Source organism: Typopeltis vanoorti, chromosome 4 (genome assembly GCF_054136105.1).
Source record: "Typopeltis vanoorti isolate ZY-2024b chromosome 4, IOZ_Tvanoo_1.0, whole genome shotgun sequence".
Taxonomy (NCBI): domain Eukaryota; kingdom Metazoa; phylum Arthropoda; class Arachnida; order Uropygi; family Thelyphonidae; genus Typopeltis; species Typopeltis vanoorti.
In genome coordinates, this window is record NC_143552.1 from 87,181,647 (window position 1) to 87,196,705 (window position 15,059).

The 15,059-nt window shown below is 33.5% G+C and overlaps 1 protein-coding gene across 2 annotated transcripts in view; it reads right to left on the reverse strand.

The window, feature by feature from the left end:
• The window catches only part of IntS9 (integrator complex subunit 9), a 405,017-nt gene that overhangs the window by 218,743 nt on the left and 171,215 nt on the right, over positions 1-15,059 (reverse strand). For both annotated transcript variants that reach the window (XM_090391326.1, XM_090391327.1), the window contains exon 10: positions 4,599-4,779. In XM_090391326.1, the coding sequence (XP_090247452.1) occupies positions 4,599-4,779 (181 nt within the window). The remainder of the gene's footprint in view (positions 1-4,598; positions 4,780-15,059) is intronic.

A 15,059-nucleotide genomic window follows, 5' to 3' on the forward strand; every position in this document is an offset into this window, starting at 1 on the left:
CAACTTTGATATATATTTATATGCAATATTTATAATTTCACTTATACAGTATGGATAAAAAAAAAAAAATTAAATAATTACAACAATATATGTTATAGAGCAAACAGGTTTACAGTCATCCCTTGACTTACATCAGAGTTCTGTTCCATCCGGCAGGACATAAGTCGGTTTGGACGTAAGTCGATACATTAAATCGTTATAGGGATTAGGGAGACTTTAAAACTTATTATAAAACTGTACTGTGCATTATTGTCACTATAAAACAGAAGAATAATCACCCAAATCTTCCTCCACAATCACATCTTCATTACCTTCCCTATGTGAAGGACCATACTGCAGCTCTTCTGGTGCAACTTTTGTTTTTTGTTTTTTATGAAAATGTCCAATGTGCTTTGCTTATTCCTCTTCTTTTCATCATAAATTTCTTTATAGCAAGCAATCATGTACTTTCCTTTCTACTAATAAGTAGCGTTCAACATTGGATTCTATCTTCAGCCACTTGGAGAACATCGATAACTGAAGAGAACATTTCTGCAAGACCCTTCATTGTGAATTCTTACTACCTCTCCTTGTTTCGATTTTTCCTCTTCCTTTTCTCATTCTTCGTCCGCATTCTTTGTTCCTCCAGTTCAACCAATCACTATGACTAGTTATGGTCATAATGCTAAAAGGTATGCACTTTTGGTTAAGTTTCTCTATGCATGACGGAAGTAGCTTTTCCAATCACCAATAGGACCTTGTCGTTGCTTCGTCACTATCGTTGAACTTGCAACTTCGTTTCAAGATCAATTGTTTGCCTCTTTTTCTGTGATTCTTCACTAGGTTTTTTTATTGGGTGTGTAGGGGAGGGTCATATTGCACAAAATATCACAAAATATTTAAGGATAAATACACAAATAACCTATTTTTTAAACACAAAATCAACAGAGGAACTGTTGAAGCCACATGCCGACTGCCAAAGGAGGTTACCGTTGAATGCATTGTTGCTAAATAAAAACCTTTTTATTTTACACTTGTGTTTTGTTAGAAAGTATACTCGAAAATGTTATTCATTCCATTATGGGATCATGGACGTATCTTCGAATGGACGTAAGTTGAGGAATGACTGTATTAACAAAAAGAAATATATGTTTACATGTAATTCCTGTTACAAAATATATAGCAGAATCTTAAATAACAAACTAATGAAATATTCCGAAAACTTTATTCTAGAAGTACAGAATGGATTTAGAAAAGGACGATCATGTATAGACCCAGCCTTTTGCCTAAAATTAATAGTAGAGAAAAGAAGAGAATATAATTTGGAAACACATATTGCATTGATTGACTTTGAAAAGCATTTGACAAAGTTAAAAGAAACATATTATTTAACATATTAAAAGAAAGACAAATACCAAATAATATCCTAAAAGCTATCACAAGTATATATGAAAATAATCAAATACAAATAAGATTAAATCACAAGCTATCATATATAGAAGAGAGATAAACCAAGGGATCCGACAGGGATGTCCCCTCTCAGCAACTCTTTTTAATATCTACTTAAATGAAATAATAATAAAATGGAGTAAAAATTTACATCAAGGAATTAAACTTTCTCCTACAGTTAACTTAAACACTCTCCTCTTTGCCGACGACCAAATAATAATTACAAATTCTGAAGATAACTTACAGAAAGCTATTTGAAATCTAAATGAGATATCCAAAGATTATGGTATGATAATATCAATGGAAAAATCAAAAACTATGGCCTTTAAAGGAAAAGATCCGGCAAGAACTAAAATAGTAATAGATAACAATATCTTAGAACAGGTGAATTCATTTAACTACCTAGGATGTATGATCACATATGAAAATGAAAAAGATATAAACGTAAAAATTGCAAAATATGTAAAAATAACAGGTGTAATTAACTCTATATTTAAACCAAACCTAGTTCAAAAACAAACCAGACTAAAAGTATACAATACATTAGCCCTACCAGTCTTAATGTATGGAAGCGAAATCTGGACAATAAAACAAAAAAACAAACAAAGATTAACAACAGCAGAAATGAAGTTTATGAGAAAAACTGCAAAGTATACCCTATTTGATCACAAAAGAAATGAAGATATTATGAAAGAATTAAACCAAGAACCAGTAATAGAAAAAATTAAAAAATATAAACATAAATGGATGGAACACGTTCAAAGAATGAAAACAGAAAGATTACCAAAATAAGCCTTAAAGTAGAAGCCATTAGGAAAAAGAAAACCAGGACGTCTTCTTAAATGATTCAATGATGACTTCTAAGGCTGAAACAGGCCATGCTATGCCTAAATCCTTGATATGCATGATGATGAACATCCACATGATGATATGTACATCCACAACTATCAGTGGAATTTTGGTCTAATAAATCATTAACAACAGTAGGTTACATGTTCAAAATGGGCACCTTATCTCTCAAAACAGGTTTCGTAATGCATGAGAAGGTTCTCTGTCATCTTGGAGAACAAGGGTTGGGATATCTGCTGGACATATCACGTAATTTTGTCCCTCAGTTCAACAAGGTCTGAAGGTGAGTCATGGCAGAATACCCATTCCTTCAACATATCCCAAATGAAGCCATCAAGTGATGTGCCATACATCAGGAGATGTATGGGTACAGGGATTCTGTAAACCTCAAAATGAAGCTTCAAGGGAAGTCGTCTGATAAATAGGCTCTAGAACCACGTGATGTGTGACAGGTTGCTTCATCCTGTTAGAATACCTGTTCACGAATTGGAATGTTTTTTGCATGACACATCCTATACTACAAATCCTGGATGAATAGAACTAGCACTTTCTTAATGTAGCAGTCGCTATCCAAGATCACAGTTACACTACCCTCTTCAATGAAGTAAAGCCCAATTATGCCATGGCTGGAAACCACGCACCATGCTGTGACTTTGCTAAAAAGAGGTTTCCAGCCATGGCATAATTGGGCTTTACTTCATTGAAGAGGGTGGTGTAACTCTGACCTCGAATAGTGACCGCTACATTGAAAAAGTGCTGGTTCTGTTCATCCAGGATTTGCATAGAATGTGTCATGCAAAAACATTCCAATCAAGACACCCATAGGCTTGTCTGTTTATATAACCGCTCAGATGGAAATGCGTTTCATCCAAGAACAGACATTATGTAGGAAGGACAGATCTTCATATTCATGAAGTCCATTGCTGTTAAACACTTCCCAACCTGAATGAAGTATGAAAAGGCACCCAGCTCCTTAAGGGTTCTCTGTAGTGATCACCTCGATATCCCAAGTTTTATTGCTGTTCAGCATTGACTGAATTTTGGCAACTGTAGCGCTTGCTCCAACACATGTCCGTGATTCTCATTTCTATTAACAGTTCATGGTCTCCCCGAATGGCCTTTGCACTGTGGCAGAACACTCCCAATACATTGGAGCCTCTCAATTAAAGCAATAATGACACTATTGCTTAAGACATGCTTACGGAAACAATGAACAAACTACTCACAAACATGTCGTAGGCTTGGATCATTTGATCTACCAACTCCATCTGAATGAAAAGAATGGTCAACAATAAACATCTCTTCTTCCAGTGTCGGCAAAATGTGGTAGCATAGACTCTATATATGCTCTTCTATGTGCATGCAGTCAAACGGCATATCTCATAGTACATTTACTGAACGGGATGTTGAAGATCAGTACTGTTTTTTTTTTGTCCCATACCATATATCTCTGAATAAATATGTTGCTCAATAACAATGCTTTCAAGACAAAAGGAAGAGTGTTCCATAACATATGCTCCAAATCCTTCAATCTGAAAAGTGAAAACATTCAGTCATGGTGCACAAAATTGATTTTTAATTGTGTTACTCATTAAACTAAAAGCAACACTTGATGTAAAAATTATTTATGCCATTCTTCATTTTTATAATTAGGAAAAAGTATTCAATTCATTTTTTTTATATGTCAACCATGATAAGTTGTAGTACAATAAGCTAAAATACATTAGTATACCACGGGCAAGATAAGGATTTTATTATTTCTTAGAGAGTCCAGAAATTCTGCTCTAGAGATCAAACATGGAATTTTTTCAAGCCATCTTGGGCCTCCAAAAGACAATCACAACATCCCTATCTGTGGCAAAATTAAAACCTGCAGCAACAGGCTATACATATAAATCCTGCCAGGAACGTGGATGTTTGTGATTATCTTCAGGTGGCAGATGAATTTGAGGCCATTGTCCCACTTATTGGATTGAACCATGAATGTTATGGTTACAATGTAGGTACATTAATGACTCAACCACCAGGCTAAGATTGTTACTGTTTTGGAAGTGTATGATTCTTAAAAAAAATAAAAATAAGCCTCAAAATACATTATATGCAGCCATGCACAACTAAATTGTAAGAAAGCGTTGTCAAAAGACATGGCTATTCTAGTTATTCCCAAGCCTAATTCACATATTTTTTACCACAACAGAAATACATTTTGATAAACTATTTGATGCTATCAATAAAATTAAATTAATAAAATTTGGTAAATTAAATAAATAAAAGATTAGGCTACATAAATATATAACAATTTAAAACAGAAAATTTCTTACCACTCTGCTAAAATATTAGAATAAGCCAGTGAATTGTCTGCTACAGGAGACAGAAAAAACAATGGAACTGACATTTGGCCTGTTGTTTCCAAATGAGTAGAGAGACATTCAAAAACATCATATGTTACACCAGATGGATAGCAAGGGATCAATACATTACCTCCATTTCGAACAGTAAGGGCTAAAAATAAAATGGACAGAACATAGTAAGACGTCATATTAAAAAAAATAAATAAATAAAAAACTTGATTCAGGTTTATTTTGTAAAATATCCAAGTAGCCAAAGCAACTAAGCCTGCAAGGTCATTTCTATTAAACAGACTAGTATATCTTTGCAGGATGAAAAATGTCAGCTTCCTGGTTTTTCATCCTTACCACCAGCATATGAAACCAGTAACTCCCCTTAAGCTAAAAATGCCTTTCTAAAAATTCTCTGAATCCATGTCTTTCTATCGAAGGGGTATCATCATCAGAACAGACTGAGCAATAGAGGTCAACCAGCTAGTGATTCACAAGCAAAAAGAGTAGGAAATTTTCACTCCATAAATGAAATACAAAAAACTTTCAGAGGTATTCTAAACTGCTTACCTTGAGTGTCCAAGGAACCATCAGGGGAAGGCACCATTTAGATTTAATACCTATCATAGCTTTCCTTTAATAGATTCACTGAAGTGACATTATATCTAACAGTAGTCCATTCAACATGATTACCACACACACACACACTTTAAGATTAGGACACTGCGTTTCCTAATCATAATCCTAGCCAGCTTCCATGAATGACTCTGCGTTTTACTTCACCAGCCATAACTTCAAATTCTCACTTGTGTCTATAATGTAAGATTCCCTTTACTAAATTGTGTTTCTATCATATTTCCTCTCCTCGGTCTATTCCTCAATGTCAAAGAACACACTCCTTCAAGCTACCCTCAAAATCCAATTCCAAAACCCAATTCTTGGTTACTAATTTTTCCCTATTTCCTTTGAACAGAGAATGCCTTCTTATTCCTACAAGTCAGTCTTATCTTTAAGAGTGTGATTATCCAATGGAATGACCACTGTCTGCAATAACCCCTAAGTCTCTGTCTTCATTAGGCAACTAATTCTCATTAATGTAATATTGTGCCCTGCAATGTCCTCTATCTAAAATACACATACAGCTAGGCTGTAATTAATGCAAGTTCAAATAATGCGATATTCATAGTGAAAATTGTACAATGATATCAGGTCACATTTAATGCAAACCAAATTTCAGTTAACGTGAAGCTAGTACACGTACACTTCAGGTTATCGAGTTACTGTTAGAGCACTGCTATTTCAGACTGCACGTTAGTTTTTGTAATTTGTTTTAACTGTTTTTAAAGTACCCTTATCAAAATGGCAAAAGGAAGATTTCTTCAGATAAAAACACTGCAAGCACAAAAAAGGTTTTTTATTACATAAGCTAGCTAGCTAAGCTAATGTATTTTATTCCCTTATAGGGAGTAGGCAAAGCCTTTACACCCTATCTAGCTTTTGGAGACTGAGTGGGCAGTTCAATCTCTATAGGTAGCCAATAAGAGATAGCTGGCCACCAATGAAGAGACCGACAAACAAGTGCAGCCATCTCTTGGTACCTAACCCTAACAGGATATGTTGCTGTCTGAAATAATGTGGGTTCTACAGTTGATTTTCTTGAGTTTACAAGACAAAAAAAAAACGGAGTTTCTGGGAGAAAAAAAAAAACCACTTGCCTGTGCCAGAGATCGACTAACTCAGGAACCAGTAGAAAAAAGGCTTAGAATAAGTTCCTCCAGCCAGCAACTAGATCTGAACTATAAGTCTATCTTTGGAGGTCTAGTGCAGAGGATGCAAGTGCCACTTCCACTGAGCTACAGAGGGCTTTTTTGTTATTACATTAGAGCAAAAATTTGATGTAATTGAACGACATGAAAGTGGCCATAGCAAAATCACTCTAAAATAGGACGAGATATTGGAATGCCTGAATCTAAAGTACGGAATATTTTAAAACATGTAGGAGAAATAAAAGAAAAATGAAAAGCTGCATCAGCTTTTTGTGGTTTGCAAACATCCACATGGAACCGAAGTGTTAAAAATTGAGTTCAGCAGCATAATGTTAAAATTACTGGTGATTAAGCCAGCACAAATGAGTATGCAGTATCTATATATCCTAATGTTTAAAATAATAATAACTGAAGATGGTGGATACACTGTTCAACAAATATTTAAGATGAATGAAACTGGTTTATTCCGGAAAACAATGCCTTGCAGAATTTACATTTCTAAGAAAGGAAAAAGCAGTCCAGTCTGCACTACTAAAATATTTTAGTAGTGCAGACTTACAATAAAGATGTTTTTGTCAATGTAATCTTACCTTCAGAAATGATATTTAGAATTTTTTGTGCTCTGTAATGTTGGCTAACAGTAAATTTAAATTATAAATGTATTCTTTTTATCCTTTACTGTAATGCTTCATTAACAAACATATAAAAACTTACGTTTAAAAATTTTCATTGCTTATTTCCATCAAGCTGGAATCAATTACCATATTTTACATATAAGTTCAAATAGTGTGAATTTGAATAATGCGACCAGTTCATAGGATTCATTATTCTGCACTATATATGAAAGGTTATACATTATATGCATAATCTTACACTTGGTAATAATGAACTAGTATTCATTATTCTTTTCACATATAACCAACATCTGTTCAAATGAACCTGTAGGATTCTGAATCAAATATATTTCTTACCACTTTCCCTAAATTACATCATTATCAAATAACCTGATATTATACTGAAGATCCTCCCTAATATCATTGATACACAAATTAAACACCAATGGCTCAATACCTCTATTCTTCATTCAATTCTTCCCCAATTTCCAGTGAGCTAATGGGTCTATCCAGAAACCAAATCAACAACCAAGCACAGATATTTGTGTTACACCACTAGTTCCCCTCCTGCTCAAAGATTCGGTATCACCATAAATATCATTTTCTGAAACCTGTCAGCTAGCCAATCCCCAATCCATGTCAAAGTTCATTTTGCAAATTTATTCCTTTGAGTTCGTATAACAATCTCCAATATGGAATCCTCTCAAATTAATACCCAACAGTAATGTTTATTAATATTGTGGTATCTGTTCTCTTGTCCAACTCTTACTATTACAGAATATGAAAAGATTGCTAAAGCAAGACCTACCTTTAACAAAACCATGCAATCCTACAGAGGATCCTGTTGTCTACTCATCTTTGGATGTGATTCCTAATCAGTCTTTCCAATACCTTAGATTACCAAACCAGAAATATTAATTGGTCTATAAATTTGCTGCATCAATCTTAGTTATGTCCTTGTGTAATGGAATTTGTTTGCTCTCCTATTCATTAGGAATCTTGCATGTGCTCAGACTTAAGATGAACAAGTAAGTCAGGGGGCACTGCTAACTTTTATGTGCATTACATCTGCTCCAACTGCTGTATTCAAGTCGATCTCTTGTAATACCTCTATTCTTCATCCAATTCTTCCTCAGCATTTAGAGAGCTGATGTCTATCCAGAATAGATATACCTTACCTAACAGCTCTTAGCTATTTCTTGTGCATCTGACACTTTACACTTTTCAAAGTAAAAGAAGAATAAACTTTTTCTAAGTTTACTCTTCCTTGTTTAATCTCTCTATCCTCTAGTGGAGAAATCAGGTGCTGTTGCAGACTATGATGTATAAACTGCAGCAGCACCTTATTGTGTATTTTGTCCTATTAACCTCCATTCATACCAGACAGCTTCAAATCCATTTTCTGCATTGCTTAGTATGACAACAGACTTCTTTGTTGTTGGATTTAATTCCTCTGCAATGATTCCTGTCCCTTCTTGTTGGTTATCCCTGTAGAAATATCTTCCTCCATCAATAGGTCTCACTAATGCCTATAATTTTTAGTTTTTACTACATTTATCAATACCATCTATCCTTTATTCCTAATGCTTCTGACATTATTGCATACACATGCCAGTCTACTACTATGCTCATTAGTGTTCAGAGAATACTTAAAACATACTTAGTTCAAATAGAGTTGAATCTTGACCTAAATCCTCCTATTTTCACAGTTTTCTCTTTTTTTTCCTTGACAAAACTGATTCTTCATTTAATGGAGTGATCCTTAACATAATATCATTTTCTCTTATTCATTATGTCATTCTATTTATAATTATATCTTAAGTTACTGCACACTCCCTTGCTTTTTTTTTCAGCAATCAGAAACAGTAAGTTTCCCTGACTATACATTTCATTGAACAATAATTTCTCAGAGCACCTGACATAGTGCCCCTGCATAAAATGTTTCCTGGAACATTCATCATGGAAATAAAAAATTTCTCTATAATTTTCAAATTCAAATTCAGATTTTTTTTTTTTTAAATATAAACTGGTGTAATAATTCATTCAGTGTTTGCCCCAAAAAACTTCTAAACTTCCACATTTTTTTTGGGTTGCATATTACCCACTCCACCTGCCCTTCTACATTTCAGGTTTCTAATATTTTCTTGTATAATGAGACTAATGGAGTTTCCATTAACTATAAAATCACACATATAACATAATAAAAATTATTAATTGTACAAATATTTTGTTTTATGCATTGTGAGATATGATCAATACAAGCAAAGCACAACAGTGAGAAATTTGAACAAAAAAAATGGTAAAGCATATGCATTACATTAGAATCCCTCTATACATGAAGTTGCATCTTACGATAATAACAGTACTGAGTAGGAATTGAAATTAATTAAAATACAACCTATTTAATATAGTTGAGGATTACAATTTCCTAGACTTTAACAATGGAATGGCAGTCATTGCAATTAAGGTTAGGTCACTGAAGTACAGCTTCAGATTGTGATTTTAATAGGTTAACAATGGTGGAAATTCTTGGGCTAGAAATTCTGTCGTCTCAGTATGAGAAACATTCATGGAGAGAGAAAGAAAGAGAGAGAGAGAGAGAGAGAGAGAGATTATATCAAAACACACCATCATATAAGTTTCATGTCTTTATTCCTGTGAAAAATTCTGTGGATTTTTTTTTATATCAAAAAAGTGGTAATGAGAAGGTGTAGAAGTGGTAATGAGAAGGTGTAGAAGATTAGACAAAAATCTTGAGATTTTATAGGTGGGACTGCTTATGGAATCTACACTAGGTCTGAGCAAACAATTATTTTTATGTAGTTTTGGAGAACCATATATTCTAGGGAGCCTTGAATGATAGGTTCTGTAGTTCTTTAATAGTTTCTTGCTCTATGGATTGTTTTATCAACCTAATATACTTAAAAAATCGATGCATAGAACGACATTCATAAAAGGCACTCTTCAAAACACAATTATAAGGTATAAATGGGGCTTGCTATACATTGTACTATGTAAAATATGAAATTAGAACTGGAGATTTTAATTGCCTAAAAAAAGGTGATTTGATTTAAACCAGATCAGATATAAAATAGGGATAAATGCTATCCCCACTATTATTCATTATCTGTGTGTACTGTATTATGAAGGTTAATAGTGTATGCCCCAAACTTGATATACAAACTGAAGATATTAAACTTACATTTTAAATTCATATTTCACCTTCACAGTCTGGAAAACAAAATTTTATCATACTTTCTTACTTACCTTGAACCTCTGAATATTTTCTCTTTTCCACTATCCTAATTTCTTGATGGTTCTGCAATCTTTCAATTTCACACTTTGTCCTGTGAAGGACTACACATAAGAGCATTATGTCCTTATTAAGGTCCTCTTTGTTCTCCTGATCTTTCACCACTACACTTTTAGCATTATCTCCATTATCAGCATTTTCTGATCTGTCAATATTATCTACCTAATGGGGTGCATTTCTAGCTTCCCTACACATGGTGCACCCTGGATAATGCTAAATAAGCAATAGTTATTTAGCATTAACCAGGGTGCACCATGGTTTAGCATTTAGCATTACTGGAGTGATTGCTGGCAGACAGACCTATCTTAATGATCTCCTGGCTACAGACACATGGAATCACAAACTACACAATCACTGAACGGTTTCTTGTCTTGTGGTCCTGAAAAAGACCACAAGACAAGAAAGCTGGGTAATAATTTCCAGATTCGCCAACTCAACACTGAAGGAATTAGCTTTATTAAAAGTCAATATCTCTCAAAATTCTTTCCAGAAAATAATATAGTGTGTGTCACACGTGTGTGTGTGTGACACACACTATAATTTTATCTGTGTGTGTGTGTGACACGCACACACAGATAATGAACAACAACTGAAATCTAGAAGAAGAATTGCAAGGTATGATATTCTAGGAACTACATATCATCAAGCTCATGGCTGTGCAACTTATGTATGTAATAATATACAGAATGCCCACTTAATATCAGTACATAATAATCAGAATATACCCACTATCACAGCGAGAGTTGAAGATCTCACAGTGGTTAGTATCAATAAGTCTCCTCTTGTAGAATGGCCACCAGAAGTAATTCCCACATTTCCCCATCCTACTATCTACATAGGGGATTTTAACAGCCATCACATCCTGTGGAATGACAATAACAATGATGAAAATAGTGAAGCATTAACAAACTGGGCTGAGCAAAACAGTCTGAGCTTAACATTCAATGCAAAGAATAAAGGAACCTTTAAGACTGTAGCATAGGAACAGCCCCGGTTTTATTACTTCTGTCCTGGCGTCCTGATATATTTAGTTTGGGACACTATATGTCCCGGATTTTTTAGAACATAAAAATATTAACATTTCTAATAAGAATAAATACAAGTCGTAATATTTTTGGGTGCTTTTAAAAATGTATGTTTACAAAACAAAAAGCAGAGACATATTTATTTTGTAGTTCGGTGAATTACCACAATGTTAGAATTTTGGGAAAACGATTTAGTTCCATACATTTCATTCAGCCAGAGAAAAGAATGTCAGAATGAGGGAGACAGTCGCCCAACTGTATGGTTAACTAATCGCAACCACGCCATCTATTTCGTTCATCTGGTCGGCCGTAAATTTTTAGCAATCTTTTGTCTCAAGCTTAGTTCACATAGCGTATGATATCCGATATCCGACGATCTGAAATGTTTCTCATTGGTCGACATGTTTTTTGAATATTAACGCGCCAAGATAGTTCATTTTCTTTCAACCAATGAGAAACATTTCAGACCGTTGGATATCGTACGCTATGTGAACTAAGCTTCATGTGTCAGGCACTAAATTGTTTTTATATCGCTACAGGGTATGTGATATAACCTAGTTTTGAACTGTTCATTTCGTATTCTTGCATTCTCGTATTAATTGTGAATATTGTATTTTTTAAATTAATAAAGTTATACCGTTTGTTACAAAATGCCCAAAAGAAAGAGTAATTTCAATGGAAAATTGAAGGATCTTTTTCCTTTCATTTTCATAACAAAAAGCAGTGATTGTGATGATAGCTCAAGAGCAAAATGTAGCGTGTGCCATGCAGAATTTAACATTGGCCACGGAGGTAAGACAGATATAACTGACCATGTCAATACAAAAAAGCACAAGTCTGCTGTGTCTGCAAAAAGTTCAAGTCAATCAATGACATCATTTTTTAGGTATCAAAAGTTAGGTAGCCAAAAAATGGAGTTGGCTGCACAAGAGGCTACATTTGTTTTTCATGCAGTTAACCACAATCACAGTTTCCAATCTATGGATTGTACGTCCTCTATTTTAAAAAAAAAGAATAAGAAATTTTCACGTGCACAAACGAAGTGCAAGGCTATTATTATCAATGTGTTATCACTACGGGTAAAAAGTGAAATATTGGAAAATCTGAGGAATGTAAAATATTGTTGCATATCCATAGATGCATCTAATCGTATTGATCTTAAGATTGTACCTATCAATGTGAGGTATTTCGCTGTTGATAAAGGGATTTCAACAGAAATATTAGAATTTTCTAGCCTTCCTGGGGAAACTTCTGATCTAATTTGTGATCACATTTTAAATGCTGCCCAAAAATATAACATTACTGATAAAATAATAGGCATTTCAGCAGATAATACCAACACAAATTTTGGTGGATTAAAAAGGAAAGGTAAAATTAATGTTTTTACTAAATTACAAAACAAATTAAACAGAAAATTAATAGGTGCAGGTTGTGCAGCTCACATTATATATAATGCTGTACAAACTGCTACTGATATCTTACCGATAGATATTCAAACAATTTTGGGTAAAGTTTTCCAGCATTTTCACCAATTCACTGTTAGAGTCAAAAGTCTGAAATCTTTTTGGAATTTTGTCGAAACTGAATACAAGACTATTTTAGGTCATAGCAAAACACGATGGCTTTCACTGCAGCCATGTTTAATTCATTTTATTGAAATGTACGATGGGCTTAAATCCTATTTCTTGTCTCAAGATAAATGTCCAACTATTTTGAATAAGTTTTTCCGTGATAAGAAGTCTTTCATTTATCTTCTATTTTTAAAAAAATCAGATGAAAATGTTTTCTGAAGCAATCCAGCAAATCGCAGGTTATGAGGTAAAAAAAGAGATAGACATTCTTATTACGAAAATTTTATTGTGTGAAAATGAGAAGTATTTACCCAGCTAAGTGAAAATTGAAATGAAAATTCTTTGTGAAGAAGGTTTAATTGACTGAATCATCATTTAGAGACAACATCTCCAATTTCTACTTCACTGCAATTCAATATATTCAAGAATGGACTCAAAATCAGTTTAGTGTATTTACTAAAATGGAATGGGCTTGCTTGAACACACCTGTATCTTGGGAAAATTTAATGGAATGTGTCAAAGAAATTAAGACCATCTTACCAAATTTCAACTTAAATGAAGAGAACTTATTTGATGAGTACAGCCATGTTAAAATGTATGCAACTGAGTATAAAATTAATGAATGGAATAATGCCAGTTGTAAACTTGAGGATAGGTGGAAAGAAATCTTTGATCATTTTAAAAAGGAACAAATTACTTACAGTGAAATAGCTTCAATTATAAGTTTTTGTTTGACCTTACCAGGATCAAATGCTTCTATTGAACGAATTTTTTCATTGATAAATTCGTTATGGACAAATGAAAGGAATCACTTGCAACTGGATACAGTTGAATCTATCGTGCTTGTTAAAACCCATTATAGAAACATGTCATGTTCAGAGTTTTTCAATATGGTATCTAAGAATCGACAACTCTTGCACAAAATCCATTCTTCAACCAAATATAATAATGATTCTGCAAGTAGCAGTAAAATGGGACAGGCAACGACCAGCTGTAATGTACAAGAAGAGTCAGAATAAGGAAGAGAGGAGGTATATATTAAAATTTAATTATAAATTTGTTTTTTTTTATTTTTAAATTAAATTTAATTAAGTTAATTTATTTTTCATATAATTTCAGATATTATGCATCTACACAATACGCATAAGGCTCGTGTTGTTTATATTTTATTGCATTTACATTGTAGTTCCCGTTTTATTGACATATTAACATTTTATATCTTTATTCTGTCTTTATATTTCATATACTTATTAATGTTTGATTTAAGTGTTACATGTTTAAGTATTGTCATCTGTGTTTAAGTGCTGTTATTAGAATGCTATTTATTTGACATATGTATAAACATTTATGTTATCTACATTAACAAATCAAATTCAAATTCAAATAAATATTTAATTTTTTTATTTTAAAATACATAATGTTAACGAATAAAATTTATTCCTCTTAACCCTTAATTCTATAAAATTTATTGTGTCCCGATTTTTTGTTTTCAAAAAGTGGGATCCCTACTGTAGCATGGAATAAGGAATACAACCCAAACCTCTGCTTTGTTACTCAAATTTTTTACAAAATCAGCTGCTAGATACAATAAGATGAGTCCTTGATGATTTTTCACATAGTCAACACCATCCAGTAGGAGTAGAAGTAGGAATGCAAATACCAATAATACAGTCCATTCCATGACCAAGATGGAATTTCAGGAAAGTGAACTAGCAGGATTTTTCCCAAGAACTGGATGTTTCCAAAAGGAATACATACCTGGCTGGAATAAAGATGAACAGTTATAGCAAGTCTATTTAGAATCTGGCAACTATGACATAGCAGGTGAATTACTCTGGAAGTTTGATAAAAGGTGCAGAGAAAAATGATAAAAACTACAGATGTTTTAGACTTTAAAAAATCAAGTAGAAAAAGCATGGAACCTATTAAAGAAGTTAGGTGGAAGTAACCTAGTCACCCGTAAAGATCTTTTGGTGACTCAAGATCGAATTGCCTGTCGAATAGCCTGGCTGACTAGAGCCTCTTGAGATCATCAACACACATGTGAAGGTTAAAGGTTACTCAGAAACTTATAACAAAAGTGCAGCTGATAGTGCCCAATTTTCAAGAGAATTTACTGCAGACAAAACAACTATGGCCTTAAAGGAGACTAAA